This window comes from Dreissena polymorpha, chromosome 5, assembly GCF_020536995.1.
Source record: "Dreissena polymorpha isolate Duluth1 chromosome 5, UMN_Dpol_1.0, whole genome shotgun sequence".
NCBI lineage: Eukaryota > Metazoa > Mollusca > Bivalvia > Myida > Dreissenidae > Dreissena > Dreissena polymorpha.
In genome coordinates this window covers 122,478,638-122,493,480 of record NC_068359.1, presented here as the reverse complement: position 1 = coordinate 122,493,480, position 14,843 = coordinate 122,478,638, and the positions used below count along the sequence as shown (strand labels likewise).

The following is a 14,843-nucleotide window of genomic DNA, read 5'->3' as shown; positions in this document are numbered from 1 at the left end:
GACCCAAAGAAAATAAATAGATACAAGGGGAAAAGTCGAAGAAATACTGCAATTATGCTAATACGAAACGGACTTGCCCGGCGGACTATCTACTTTGGAAAATCACTTGCCCGCGACGATTTTAACCCGGCACGGGCAAGCGGGCGTCCGCTTAAAAAAAGCCCTGAATATGGTCAGTGGTTCAAACAAAATGTATTTCAAACAATAAAATAATAAATGAAGTTGTCACTTACAGTGTATATACATGTAATTTCCTGAAAATGCAAAAAATCTTCTTCAGCTTAGCTATGAAAAACAATTAATGGACTACAAATGAGTCGACATGTGCATCTGAGTAGTAAAGGATTATTTGTTAAATTTCAGGCCCCCTGAGTTCTTAGTAGCCCTTCGTCAGTGGATGCCAAAACAATGGACGTTGGTCTACGAGTGGTCCGCGGCCCAGACTGGAAGTGGGGGAACCAGGACAATGGGGAGGGCCATGTGGGAACCATAGTGGAAATCGGGAAACCGGGGAGCACCACATCACCAGATAAGACGGTAGTCGTCCAGTGGGATTCGGGATCCCGAACAAATTACCGAGTCGGCTACCAGGGGGCGTATGATCTGAGGATATTTGATAATGCCCCTATTGGTGAGATATTGGACACATAATTCATTGTATCAATTGGAAATAAATAGTTACAAGCTTAGGAATTCCTGTCTGTATAAGTTTACTATTGGTGCGATGGTATATGCAGACTTTATTGTATCATTTGGAAAGCACAGTTATTGCAGGGTTTTTTTTCCACTTTTTGGGAAGATAGCCCATGGCTTTGGAATTGGGAATTTTATCGGCATTTTCATGACATTGGGAAAATAAATTCATTAGCCTTTTTTTCCACACGAAAATTCCACTGATTAGGGAAATGCTAAATTTGATTTAACTCTTTATAATCATTCAAATTAAAAGAAAATCATATAATACTTTGTAGATGTAATTGAATTAAAATTGAGATAAAATACAGATAAGACTTTTTTTTTTTTTAAATTGGGAATTTTTTGCCACATTTTGGGAAAAAAGTATACTTTTTGGGATTGGGAACATAGCCGAATTTCGGCTATAAAATCGGGCCAAAAAAACCCCTGGTTATTGGCTTAAGAATTCCTGTCTTTATGGGTCTACTTTGTGTTTAAAATACAGAATACAGAATTATCAAATAGACTTGCTTAAGAAAAAGAAATGGCAACATAAAATCAGTTGAAATTAACAGGGTTTTTTTTCCACTTTTTGGGAAGATAGCCCATGGCTTTGGAATTGGGAATTTTATCGGCATTTTCATGAAATTGGGAAAATAAATTCATTAGCCTTTTTTTCCACACGAAAATTCCACTGATTAGGGAAATGCTAAATTTGATTTAACTCTTTATAATCATTCAAATTAAAAGAAAATCATATAATACTTTGTAGATGTAATTGAATTAAAATTGAGATAAAATACAGATAAGACTTTTTTTTTTTTTTAAATTGGGAATTTTTTGTCACATTTTGGGAAAAAAGTATACTTTTTGGGATTGGGAACATAGCCGAATTTCGGCTATAAAATCGGGCCAAAAAAACCCCTGATTAAGTTGTACATTTATAATATTAGACAATACAAAATACAATAACTTTTGTAGAAAAACAGTATTGTATCATATAAATCTAAACCATTCCATTTTATGTAAATTAATATATAATATTTATCTGCTTATTGTACATGAACTTGTGCTATATCATCAGTGCTGGTTTATTGACGGGTCAATGTACCAAGTTTTTTTTTCTAAATACCTAACCCTGAATAAGATTCAATCTTCTCAATTTGGCAATAAATTATTCCCAACTTTTAGGTAACAAATCTTGAATGGGTTTTTAACTGATGTTTTATAAAATAAATTGTACACTAATAGATAATACACTTTTAAACTAGTCGGTAATTCTTTTTGAATAACCAGTTTTCATATAGAGAAAGATCTAGATGAAAATAGCAGGGTCTTGTGTAGTGCTCATTCATTTTAAGGGATTAACACAAATTGTGTGAAAAAAAATTCTTTCTACAAATGCTATGGATGCAAATGAAAATAAAAACAATGTAAGTCCAGCTTACCATCCTGCCCCCTTTTTTAGCAGAATCCTCCATCTTTTATGGCCCTAGATCTTTCATTATGCGTGGTTCCAATTGTAATGGCTAAAAACTGTTTCCCGCAGCAGTGAAACGGCAAATCAAAGAGTTCACACACCAATTGCAGGCATCAAGCACCAGAACATCATTTGTGATGGCTGCAAAGGCTCGGGTATTCAGGGCATGCGATGGAAGTGCACCAAATGCCACGACTTTGACCTGTGTACACTCTGCTACATGGCCGACAAACATGACCCTGCCCACTCCTTCCAGCGCTTTGACACGGCATCCTCAAAAGGGTGAGTTGCCAATGTTGGGCCTTATCATCCCATTTTTGGGATGAAAATAGTGGAATCATGCTACATTTCTTCTGTAGAAAGTATATGTATGTTTCACCTATTCAACCCTTTCCACTCAGGTATGCACACTGATGCTTTTGTAGTCCCTTACAAAATAAAATTACACTTAAGACCTTTCTTACTGTATTGAAGTTTAAAAGGCTTCATTCCCAACCCTTAGATACAGATGAGCAGCAAACAGAATAAAACCTTAACAAACCGCGTGTAATTTTTGGTTTGCATCTGAGGAGTAAATATTATTAAAAATCCACTCAATTATTTGTTTAATGGATGGCCAAAAAAAAAGTACTATGTGTTGAATATTATGTGTTATATATCTTTTTTTCTGCGAAACGACGTAACGTTACTGTATGGCATTGAGGTCACTTCCTAGGTTTTTGTTTACATCAATACAACTGATGAAGGCTATGGATAAAACATGTTAATTATTTAGAAAAATTGATAAACAAAAGTAACATGTTTGTACGAATTATTTTGTTGTTGTTGTTGATTGGCAGCATAAGAGGAAGTTTTATGATTTTCTTTTAAGATAGACGAATGCAATTGTGAAATGAAATTAATTGTCCATTGTAGTTACAATTACATATTTTATCGCACCACAATCAATACAAATATACTATATAATATTTCTCTCTGTATTTCGAAGGGTAAAGGTGTCCAAGAGACGAGACAGTGTCAAGGTAGAGTCCAAGGGCAACTTCGCCCAGGCTCGCGTAGTTCGGGGCCCAGACTGGGACTGGGGCAACCAGGATGGTAAGTGGGTCTAGCTAGACCAGTTGCAAAGTCCTTACTTAACTCCTGTTTGCGGGAAGGCCACCAACATGTGATGGGGTATTTTTCTGCCATTTTCTTTTTAAGGGGCATATCTCTTTTACTTTAGGATTTTTAACCAGGTTTTTAACCAGGTTTTCCGAAGGAAAAAACTGGTAATTAGATTGGCGAATGCGGGCGGGCTGGCGGGCGGGCGGAACAAGCTTGTCCGGGCCATAACTATGTCGTTCATTGTCAGATTTTAAAATCATTTGGCACATTTGTTCACCATCATTGGACGGTGTGTCGCGCGAAATAATTACGTCGATATCTCCAAGGTCAAGGTCACACTTTGAGTTCAAAGGTCAAAAATGGCCATAAATGAGCTTGTCCTGGCCATAACTATGTCATTCATTGTGAGATTTTAAAATCATTTTGCACATTTGTTCACCATCATGGGACGGTGTGTCGCACGAAAGAATCACGTCAATATCTCCAATGTCAAGGTCGCCACGACTAAAAATAGATTTTTATAATAATAAAAAACTTACAAAGGGGGTTAATTTTGTTTGTTCATTTCAAAAGTTCAGTTTGAGTTTTCTCCCTTTATCGAATTTTTTTCACAATGAAAACCTGGTTTTGTGACAAGTTTGTCCCTTGTTCATTTTTCTTTTGTGAACAACTCACATTTTTTGTTGCAGTCTGCACAGGCTAAACAGAGATGACACTTTCCTGTTTTAAATAATTTTTCATTTAAAAGGAAGTCTTCTTTAAACAAAAATCGATTCTAGTCTGAAAGTGTTGTTCCTGATAAGCCTGTGCAGGCTGCACAGGGAAGTCTGGTACAACACTTTATACATCCATTCAGTACTAGTATTTTCAGGGCGCGTCTCATTTTTAGCTCATCTATTTTTTGAAAAAAAATTATGAGCTATTGTCATCACCTTGGCGTCGGCGTCGGCGTTGGCGTTGGCGTCGGCGTCCGGTTAAGTTTTGCGTTTAGGTCCACTTTTCTCAGAAAGTATCAATGCTATTGCATTCAAACTTGGTACACTTACTTACTATCATGAGGGGACTAGGCAGGCAAAGTTAGATAACTCTGGCGTGCATTTTGACAGAATTATGTGCCCTTTTTATACTTAAAAAATTGAAAATTTTGGTTAAGTTTTGCGTTTAGTTCCACTTTTCTCAGTAAGTATCAATGCTATTGCATTCAAACTTGGTACACTTACTTACTATCATGAGGGGACTGGGCAGGCAAAGTTAGATAACTCTGGCATGCATTTTGACAGAATTATGTGCCCTTTTTATACTTAGAAAATTGACAATTTTGGTTAAGTTTTGTGTTAAGGTCCATTTTATTCCTTAAGCATCAAAGCTATTGCTTTCATACTTGCAACACTTACTAACTATCATAAGGGGACTGTGCAGGCAAAGTAATGTAACTCTGACTGGCATTTTGACAGAATTATGTGCCCTTTTTATACTTAGAAAATTGAAAATTTGATTAAGTTTTGTGTTTAGGTCCACTTTATTCCTACAGTATCAAAGCTATTGCTTTCATACTTGCAAGATTTATGAACTATCATAAGGGGACGGTGCAGGCAAAGTTATGTAACTCTGACTGGCATTTGGACGGAATTATGGGCCCTTTATACATAGAAAATTGAAAATTTGGTTAAGATTTATGTTTTGGTCACTTTACCCCTAAAGTATCATAGATATTGCTTTCATACTTGGAACACTCACAAACTATCATAAGGGTACAGTAAAAGGACAAGTTGCATAACTCTGGTTGTCATTGTTACGGAATTATGGCCCTTTTTTGACTTAGTAACTTTTAATATATGGTTAAATTTTGTGTTTCGATCCACTCGAAGTATCAAGGCTATTGCTTTCAAACTTCAAATACTTACATGCTATCATGAGGTTACTGTACCTGGCAACTTGAATTTTACTTTGACCTTTGAATGACCTTGACTATCAAGGTCAAATTATTAAATTTTGCTAAAATTGCCATAACTTCTTTATTTATGATTAGATTTGATTGATACTTTGATGAAACTACTCTTACCTGACATACCACAATAGACTTCACCCAAACCATCCCCCGTGCCCTCCCCCCCCCTCCCCCCTCCCCCCCCCCCCTAATTTTTTTTTTTTTTTTTTTTTTTTTTTTAAGATTGTCTCACAAATGACCACCACACCCTCACACTATACCCCCACCCCACCCCCCACCCCACCCCCCCCCCCAAATTTTTTTTTTTGATTTTTTTTTTTTTTTTTTTTTTTTTTTTTTAAGATCATCTCACAAATTATCACCACACCCTCACACTATACCCCCCCCCCCCCCCGATTTTTTTTTTTTTTTTTTTTTTTTTCGCTTTTTTGGAAGATAATGTAATAAATGTCCACAACCCCACACTATACACCCCTCTTCACTCCACTCCTCCCTCCTTTGTGATTGAAAATGAGAGTCCCTTCACCTTTAAAAAGAAAATAGATGAGCGGTCTGCACCCGCAAGGCGGTGCTCTTGTTTATTTATTGCCATTCTTCAGGTGGTGAAGGTAAGATTGGCAAGGTGACGGACATACGTGGGTGGGACAGCGAGTCCGGTCGTAGTGTTGCTGCAGTCCAATGGTCGTCAGGGGCCACCAACGTGTACCGCGTAGGCCACAAGGGCAAGGTGGACCTCAAGTTCATACAGGCCGCCGGCGGGGGCTTCTACTACAAGGATCATTTACCTATCCTAGGTAAGGACTATATAGGTAAACTGAATATTGAGTCTAGGTTGTGGTTTGGCATTTTCGACGTTACGATGTTAATATTTGTCTGTGAGTGATAAGTCAATTACAAGATTTCCAATCTGTTTGTGAGGACTCAGCATGTAGAATTTAAATCTTTGCCATGCCCTGAAAAAAGAAGAAAAATGTGTCTGTTAAATGTAAATATCAATACTGTGAAATCATTTATTTTCGCCAGCACGAAATTTTGTCATTTTTATACGCCCGTCTATGACGGGACGTATTATGGTATACCCCGCGTCCGTCTGTCCGTCCGTCTGTCCGTCTGTCCGTCCGTCTGTCCGTCCGTCTGTCCGTCCGTCCGTCCGTCCGTCCGTCTGTTAATGTCGTACGCTACGTCAAATATCCTTTGACAGATTTTCTTCAAATTTTAACACAATCTTAATATTGATAAACCCTGATCCCCTTTCGTTTTTGACGGAATTCTGAATTGTCGTTCCAGAGTTATGGGACTTTGTTCGTCAAAATTTCGTGATTTCATTGAATGTCCTACTGTAGCTCAAATATCCTTCGATGGATTTTTTTCAAATTTCAACACAATCTTAATATTGATAAACCCTGATCCCCTTTCGTTTTTGACGGAATTCTGAATTGTCGTTCCAGAGTTATGGGACTTTGTTCGTCAAAATTTCGTGATTTCATTGAATGTCCTACCGTAGCTCAAATATCCTTCGATGGATTTTTTTCAAATTTTAACACAATCTTAATATTCATAAACCCTGATCCCCTTTCATTTTTGACGGAATTCTGAATTGTCGTTCCAGAGTTATGCGACTTTGTTCGTCAAAATTTCGTGATTTCATTAAATAAACTGAAGTAAAAAAATGATTCAAAGGGTTATTTATTACCTTACTACTTCATTGGCGAACGACGGGCGTATCATGCGCTCATGGCGCAGCAGTTTATTAGCTCATCTATTTTTTGAAAAAAAATTATGAGCTATTGTCATCACCTTGGCGTCGGCGTCGGCGTTGGCGTTGGCGTTGGCGTCGGCGTCCGGTTAAGTTTTGCGTTTAGGTCCACTTTTCTCAGAAAGTATCAATGCTATTGCATTCAAACTTGGTACACTTACTTACTATCATGAGGGGACTGGGCAGGCAAAGTTAGATAACTCTGGCGTGCATTTTGACAGAATTATGTGCCCTTTTTATACTTAAAAAATTGAAAATTTTGGTTAAGTTTTGCGTTTAGTTCCACTTTTCTCAGTAAGTATCAATGCTATTGCATTCAAACTTGGTACACTTACTTACTATCATGAGGGGACTGGGCAGGCAAATTTAGATAACTCTGGCATGCATTTTGACAGAATTATGTGCCCTTTTTATACTTAGAAAATTGACAATTTTGGTTAAGTTTTGTGTTTAGGTCCATTTTATTCCTTAAGCATTAAAGCTATTGCTTTCATACTTGCAACACTTACTAACTATCATAAGGGGACTGTGCAGGCAAAGTAATGTAACTCTGACTGGCATTTTGACAGAATTATGTGCCCTTTTTATACTTAGAAAATTGAAAATTTGATTAAGTTTTGTGTTTAGGTCCACTTTATTCCTACAGTATCAAAGCTATTGCTTTCATACTTGCAAGATTTATGAACTATCATAAGGGGACCGTGCAGGCAAAGTTATGTAACTCTGACTGGCATTTGAACGGAATTATGGGCCCTTTATACTTAGAAAATTGAAAATTTGGTTAAGATTTATGTTTTGGTCCACTTTACCCCTAAAGTATCATAGATATTGCTTTCATACTTGGAACACTCACAAACTATCATAAGGGTACAGTAAAAGGACAAGTTGCATAAGTCTGGTTGTCATTGTTACGGAATTATGGCCCTTTTTTGACTTAGTAACTTTTAATATATGGTTAAATTTTGTGTTTCGATCCACTTTACTTCTTAAGTATCAAGGCTATTGCTTTCAAACTTCAAATACTTACATGCTATCATGAGGTTACTGTACCTGGCAACTTGAATTTTACTTTGACCTTTGAATGACCTTGACTCTCAAGGTCAAATTATTAAATTTTGCTAAAATTGCCATAACTTCTTTATTTATGATTAGATTTGATTGATACTTTGATGAAACTACTCTTACCTGACATACCACAATAGACTCCACCCAAACCATCCCCCGTGCCCTCCCCTCCCCCCCCCTCCCCCCCCTCCCCCCCCCCCTATTTTTTTTTTTTTTTTTTTTTTTTTTTTTAAGATCATCTCACAAATGACCACCACACCCTCACACTATACCCCCCCCCCCCACCCCACCCCCCTCCCCCCCTAATTTTTTTTTTTTTTTTTTTTTTTTTTTTTTTTTTTTTTTAAGATCATCTCACAAATTACCACCACACCCCTCACACTATACCCCCCCCCATTTTTTTTTTAAAAATGGTTATGTTTGAAATACCGTCCAACCATCGCACCCAAACCCCCCCCCCCCCCCATCGCCCCCCCAACCCCCCCCCCCCCCCCCCCCCCCCCCCCCCCCCCCCCCCCCCCCCCCCCCCGGATTTTTTTTTTTTTTTTTTTTTTTCGCTTTTTTGGAAGATAATGTAATAAATGTCCACAACCCCACACTATACACCCCTCTTCACTCCACTCCTCCCTCCTTTGTGATTGAAAATGAGAGTCCCTTCACCTTTAAAAAGAAAATAGATGAGCGGTCTGCACCCGCAAGGCGGTGCTCTTGTTATAAAAATGATGTTTTTGTCAGCACTAAAATTTGCCAATTCCTGACTTTGAAAAAAAAATGCTTCACTCAATATCCGATTTGTATGTCCGAAATATATCGCAGTTGCGAAAAATCGTAGTGGGAAAAGAGGGAGGACATTCGAGAGTCACTTTTTTGGGCCATTTGTCACATGTCAATATACTAGTCTTTTGTTATCAGGTGATCAGTAATTTGCCCCCATTAGTGCATCATTATTATGAATAGCGGATTAGTGGGACCGAATAACCGTTAATGAGTGTTTGAAACCTGGGTTTGAAACAGTAAAGCCAGTTGCCAATTGGTCCTTTTCATTTATTATCATGGCAACACTAATAACAATCTTACCTTTATCGGCGCAAATTAGAAAAGGTGCGAAGATTATTGGTGAAAATTAGTGTTAGCAAACTGTTTGGTCAGTTTTCAATAAAGTTTCAAGAGTTTTGCATCGTAAATATTGGATCACTTTAAGTACAATAATTTTCGGAAGTGTACAATTAATAGTGCATTATGGGACAGCGGTTTCATAGGGCAAAGTTCAGATTTAATTGTAACAACCAATGGACAAGTGAGTTTAAATTAGAATGAATGCAATAGGATACAAATCAATGTTTTATTTCTTCATACTCAGTCATTCGAAACACGTGCTTTCCGGGGATTTCCTGGAAATCGCGCAAAAATAACAGTGAATTTTTTATAACAATTTCCCTATGTTTGGATGGAACTAACTGTCATGATTGCTAATTTCTCTTTACCTGTTACGTTTTCAATTGCTACAAGTAACAATTATTTGAAACATGTATCGTAAAAGTTGTAAGATGTCAATGATTAAAAAGATCGATAGCCCATAAAACGAAGCACAAGCTATTTTTAAACCTGTATTGTAGTTAAACGCAAACAACCAAATACAAATCAGAATGTTCTGTATTTATTTGTAATCAATGCGGAGTATGTATACGGTAAGTATATACATCACCATCTTTTAATTGTGTTTATTGTCTTTGATCCGGATCTAATCTGGTGAGTGGAGGCTGTATAATCTTCTGCAACAATACTGAAAAACACAATACATACAATGGGTAATAAAGTTGTTAACAATTGGCTTTTATCATTACAATTCTACCTAAACGAAGTCAACGCAGTCGATACAGCTGTACTGCTTTCGCGTTTTAGAGCAATGTCACTTGTCAGTTAAGTACAATGTGTAATCTACACCCTTTTGTGTAAAAACCGGATTTATCTTGAATACATAACAGACGGAGTATGTATGAGTGGATTACGTTGGATTTTAGTGCCTCATGCCTTTGGTAATTCAGTCTTAATTTGTTCAAATATGGGACATAATTATTCGTTAGGATCTTGAATTCGTCAATCGGTCGACTGACGAAATATACGAAAATTAATGCTTGACGATATAAAATGGTTTCACAGTAATCAAGATAAACATAGCTACTTGGCAGTTGAAAATCACCTTATTGTGCATTGCAAAGCAATTTTGTTAACATTTATATCATCTCTCCATTATTTCCATGATAGCTGTTTCTCCATTATTTGCATGATATCCGTTTCACCATAATTTCCATGGTAACGGTTTTCACTTGCAGGGGAGGTCACTGAGCAGCTGAACCCCCCTGGTATCAGCCACCAGTTCAAGGTCGGTGACAAGGTGAGGGTGGACCTGGAGGTGGAGATACTGCGCATGATGCAGGAGGGGCATGGGGGATGGAACCCTCGCATGGGGGATGTAAGTGCTCTATGTTTTTCTGATTTTCTGACTATATAAGATTTCTTACTGACCATAGAGAAACAATGTCATAGCATGGAGTGCATAAATAAATAATTAAAATATAAATAAATGTCTCGATCAAAATGGAGCACGGGCCAATCAGGGATGTCACTGTGCACCTTTATTGTAATTTTTCATCAGAAAATGAACCTCAGTCTGCACAGGCTAATTAATCAGAGACTTTCTGCTTTTGTTGAATATTTTGTTTAAAGTAAATCTCTTCTTACCGCAGGCTAATCAGGAAAACACTTCATGCACACGCATTAAGCCCCTGTTTCCCATGCACAGGCATTAAGCCCCTGTTTCCCATGCACACGCATTAAGTCCCTGTTTCCCATGCACACGCATTAAGCCCCTGTTTCCCATGCACACACATTAAGCCCCTGTTTTGCATTAAGCCCCTGTTTCCCATGCACACGCATTAAGCCCCTGTTTCCCATGCACACGCATTAAGCCCTTGTTTCCCATGCACACACATTAAGCCCCTGTTTCCCATGCACACGCATTAAGCCCCTGTTTCCCATGCACACTCATTAAGCCCCTGTTTCGCATTAAGCCCCTGTTTTCCATGCACACGCATTAAGGCCCTGTTTCGCATTAAGCCCCTGTTTCCCAGAGTGATGTCAATATTATAATGTTTATTTATGGCTTTATATGGATCTTAATTTTGAGTCTTTAAAACCTCTGAATGGACCTGTGAGACTCAATGTCTGATTGCCTTTGACTCAAGTCAGACAATTGTTCATTATGTCTGTGAACATTTCCATTTTTTATGAGACATTGTTTCTCTGGGTGTTTAATTGTTATCAAGCATATGATTTTTTTATGTCCCCCACTATAGTAGTGGGGGACATATTGTTTTTGCCCTGTCTGTTGGTCTGTCTGTCTGTCTGTCTGCGCCAACTTTAACATTTTGCAATAACTTTTGCTATATTGCAGATAGCAACTTCATATTTGGCATGCATGTGAATCTTATGAAGCTGCACATTTTGAGTGTTGAAAGGTCAAGGTCATCCTTCAAGGTCAGAGGTCAAATATATGTGGCCAAAATCGCTCCTTTTATGAATACTTTTGCAATATTGAAGATAGCAACTTGATATTTGGCATGCATGTGTATCTTATGGAGCTGCACATTTTGAGTGTTGAAAGGTCAAGGTCAAGGTCAACCTTCAAGGTCAGAGGTCAAATATATGTGGCCCAAATCGCTTATTTTATGAATACTTTTGCAATATTGAAGATAGCAACTTGATATTTGGCATGCATGTGTATCTTATGGAGCTGCACATTTTGAGTGTTGAAAGGTCAAGGTCAAGGTCATCCTTCAAGGTCAGAGGTCAAATATATGTGGCCCAAATCGCTTATTTTATGAATACTTTTGCAATATTGAAGATAGCAACTTGATATTTGGCATGCTTGTGCATCTCATGGAGCTGCACATTTTGAGTGGTTAAAGGTCATGGTCAAGGTCATCCTTCAAGGTCAGAGGTCAAATATATGTGGCCTAAATCGCTTATTTTATGAATACTTTTGCAATATTGAAGATAGCAACTTGATATTTGGCATGCATGTGTATCTCATGGAGCTGCACATTTTGAGTGGTGAAAGGTCAAGGTCATCCTTCACAAGGTCAAGGTCATCCTTCACAAGGTCAAGGTCATATATAGGGGACATTGTGTTTCTCAAACACATCTTGTTTTTTTAATCTGATTTGTCTGAATGTGTGATTCTAGACAAACAATCTCTTAGCCTTGGAATTAAAAAATGGTTTGTTATGATCAGTTTTAGGGAAAGACATATGAAATAATTTGTCAGAGGGAATGACACTTTATGACAGCACCTTGTATAGAAGAAACCCAACCATTTTACTATAATATTAATGAAAGTTAAAGCAAACATATGTATAAAAAAATCTTATTGGGTAATATGGGATGAAAGTTACTGACAAGTAATCATATATTTTGATGTTAATGTGTATGGAAGATATCAAATTATGGTAATGTTCATTACTGCTTCTGAGAAGACGCTAGTTAAACAACCGATAAGCATAGAATAAGCCCATTCTTTCAATGATATAGCTTATTGGTTTTAATTATTCATCCTGATGTTTCCTCCAATATGTTAATCCCCTTGAATTGTGCATGTTTACCCAGTATGTAGGTAAGATTGGTACAGTCCATCGCATCACAGAGCGCGGGGATGTCAGGGTACAGTACGAGGGATGTGCCAACAGGTGGACCTTCCACCCCGGAGCCTTGACCAAGGTATGACCAATTTCTAATCGCCATCATAAACTTGGAGAGGTATTAATTCAAGTTCCAATCTTCACTAAACTCAGTTGAGTATTTTAATGAACATTATTTGGATATTTAACTTCAGCATGCGGTTACTGTATTCGCCCTTTATAAAGATATTCAACAGGTAGCAGCACAATCTAGCAGATAATAGGAATTTATCAGCAACCACAGATAAGTGTCTGATATGGTTTTTTGTGTGTCATAAGCATGAATGAAGGGATAACATCAGGTAGATAATTGTGGCGTTCGTTTAAATCCCATAAATTTTGCCCTTCTCAATCTCCGTTGTCTGTAAACCAACAAACAGTTTATTAGCAAATGACACTTACTGTAAACGTATAGAAATTTGTCGGTGTGAAATTTTGTGGTTTAATAAAAAACAACTAATTTGTTGACACGTAATTTCGTGGATTTCAAATAAAAAACAATTCGTTGATACGTAATTTCGTGGGTTTCAAATTTTCGGGGAAGACTGACCGCCATTAAACTTTAATTAAAACAACCAGAGTAATCAGGGGTGGCGAAATCTAAAAAAACTATACTTGTCCACGGACAACCATTTAGGAAATTTAACTTGCCCGTTGCTGAACTACACTTGTCCGTTAATGTTTATATAAATTATAAACGCATTTATTGATTAATGTTAAATAATGTGGAATATATCAACATGAGTATGATTTGCTTGTTTTGTTTATAATTGTATTTCAATGGTACATTCATTATAGCAGTATATGATAAACAATATAAAGAATTTCTCAAACTTTAAATCTTGCGAATCTAGTGTTATTAAAACATGTGCTGAACATAAGTACATTGTAATCTTAACAAATTAAACTAGTCCAATATGTTGACCTCATCAGACTGAGGCTCCGCTGCTGGTAGCAATTTGATTATATAAACTGGTAACCATTGAAAATCTGTTGGCCAAGTTTTTTGAAAAGTTCTGGTGCGTTAACTTAGATCATATTTTTTATCATAATCTTTCTTAGTTTTTTTGGGAGGTGGGCTGCTCAAAGCTTCGGGTTTCTGCTCCGTTCTTGAAGATTAAAAAAAAAGTTTCATCTTTACCATGCAAGTCGTCTTTAATAACAAGGTAGACCGTGTTTTGATTATCTTAGATTGATACTTTTTATTTCCGTCTGATTGTAAAAATAAAGAAACCAGTGTGTACACTGTCTAACAGTCGGGCCGAATGTTGAAAATGCGGCATGCTCCCGGTTTCTTGCAGAATAAGGAGATCACTGCGCAGGAAAGTGCACGTATTTTAGCTTGATTGCTCCGCAAATAGCACTGACAATGTAATCACGTGTCAACATCCGGTTTTGTAAAACTTAATTACGGCTTTAATACAATGTATTTTTGTATACCTGGACGCGACTTTTAAAAAACTTGTTGTCCACGGACAACTTAATTGAAAAAAGTCAGTTGCCCAGACAAGCAAATGTACGACTCGGGCAACTCGGACATTTGATTTCGCCACCCCTGGTAATAACGAAGCATAATCTGCTGATCTGTGTTGACAGCAAGACGTGAGGTTCATGTGCACTGAAGCATGAAAGTGTTGCAGATAATTGTCAATATGAGCGATAAAATGGCGCACTTGTGGGTCCCTGCACATTACTTGCAATTCTCAGCGCAATCGGTCTCCTAGTAGTAACAATTGAGTAATAAGCTCCCCAAAATCACGTGTGAAAACCGTTATGTTTCTTTTAACTTTAATTGGCACTTATTGACAAATGTGATAAATCTGCAAACTGTTAATTTGACGACATCACGTAAATGAGAACAATCGTTGATGTTATATATATTAACCATGATGAATAAAATGTACATTAACGATGATGAATAAAAAAAGATAAACTCACCGACTCAGGTGAGCTTTTGTGACCGGTCTTTGTCCGTCCTTCCGTTCGTCTGTTAACATTTGCTCGTAAACACTCTAGAGGCCACATTTCTTGTCCCATCTTCATGAAACTTGGTAAGAAGCTTTGTCCCAATGAAATCGC

The 14,843-nt window shown here is 37.4% G+C and overlaps 1 protein-coding gene across 4 annotated transcripts in view; it reads left to right on the top strand.

Annotated features, from left to right (window-relative positions):
• Positions 1–14,843, top strand: part of LOC127832460 (E3 ubiquitin-protein ligase MIB2-like) — a 78,106-nt gene that overhangs the window by 16,933 nt on the left and 46,330 nt on the right. For 3 of the 4 annotated variants that reach the window (XM_052357933.1, XM_052357934.1, XM_052357932.1), the window contains exons 2-7: positions 364–631; positions 2,266–2,437; positions 3,144–3,250; positions 5,807–6,016; positions 10,362–10,501; positions 12,694–12,804. In XM_052357933.1, the coding sequence (XP_052213893.1) occupies positions 409–631; positions 2,266–2,437; positions 3,144–3,250; positions 5,807–6,016; positions 10,362–10,501; positions 12,694–12,804 (963 nt within the window). In that variant the 5' untranslated portion in view covers positions 364–408. The remainder of the gene's footprint in view (positions 1–363; positions 632–2,265; positions 2,438–3,143; positions 3,251–5,806; positions 6,017–10,361; positions 10,502–12,693; positions 12,805–14,843) is intronic. The other variant, XM_052357935.1, reaches the window with a different exon arrangement.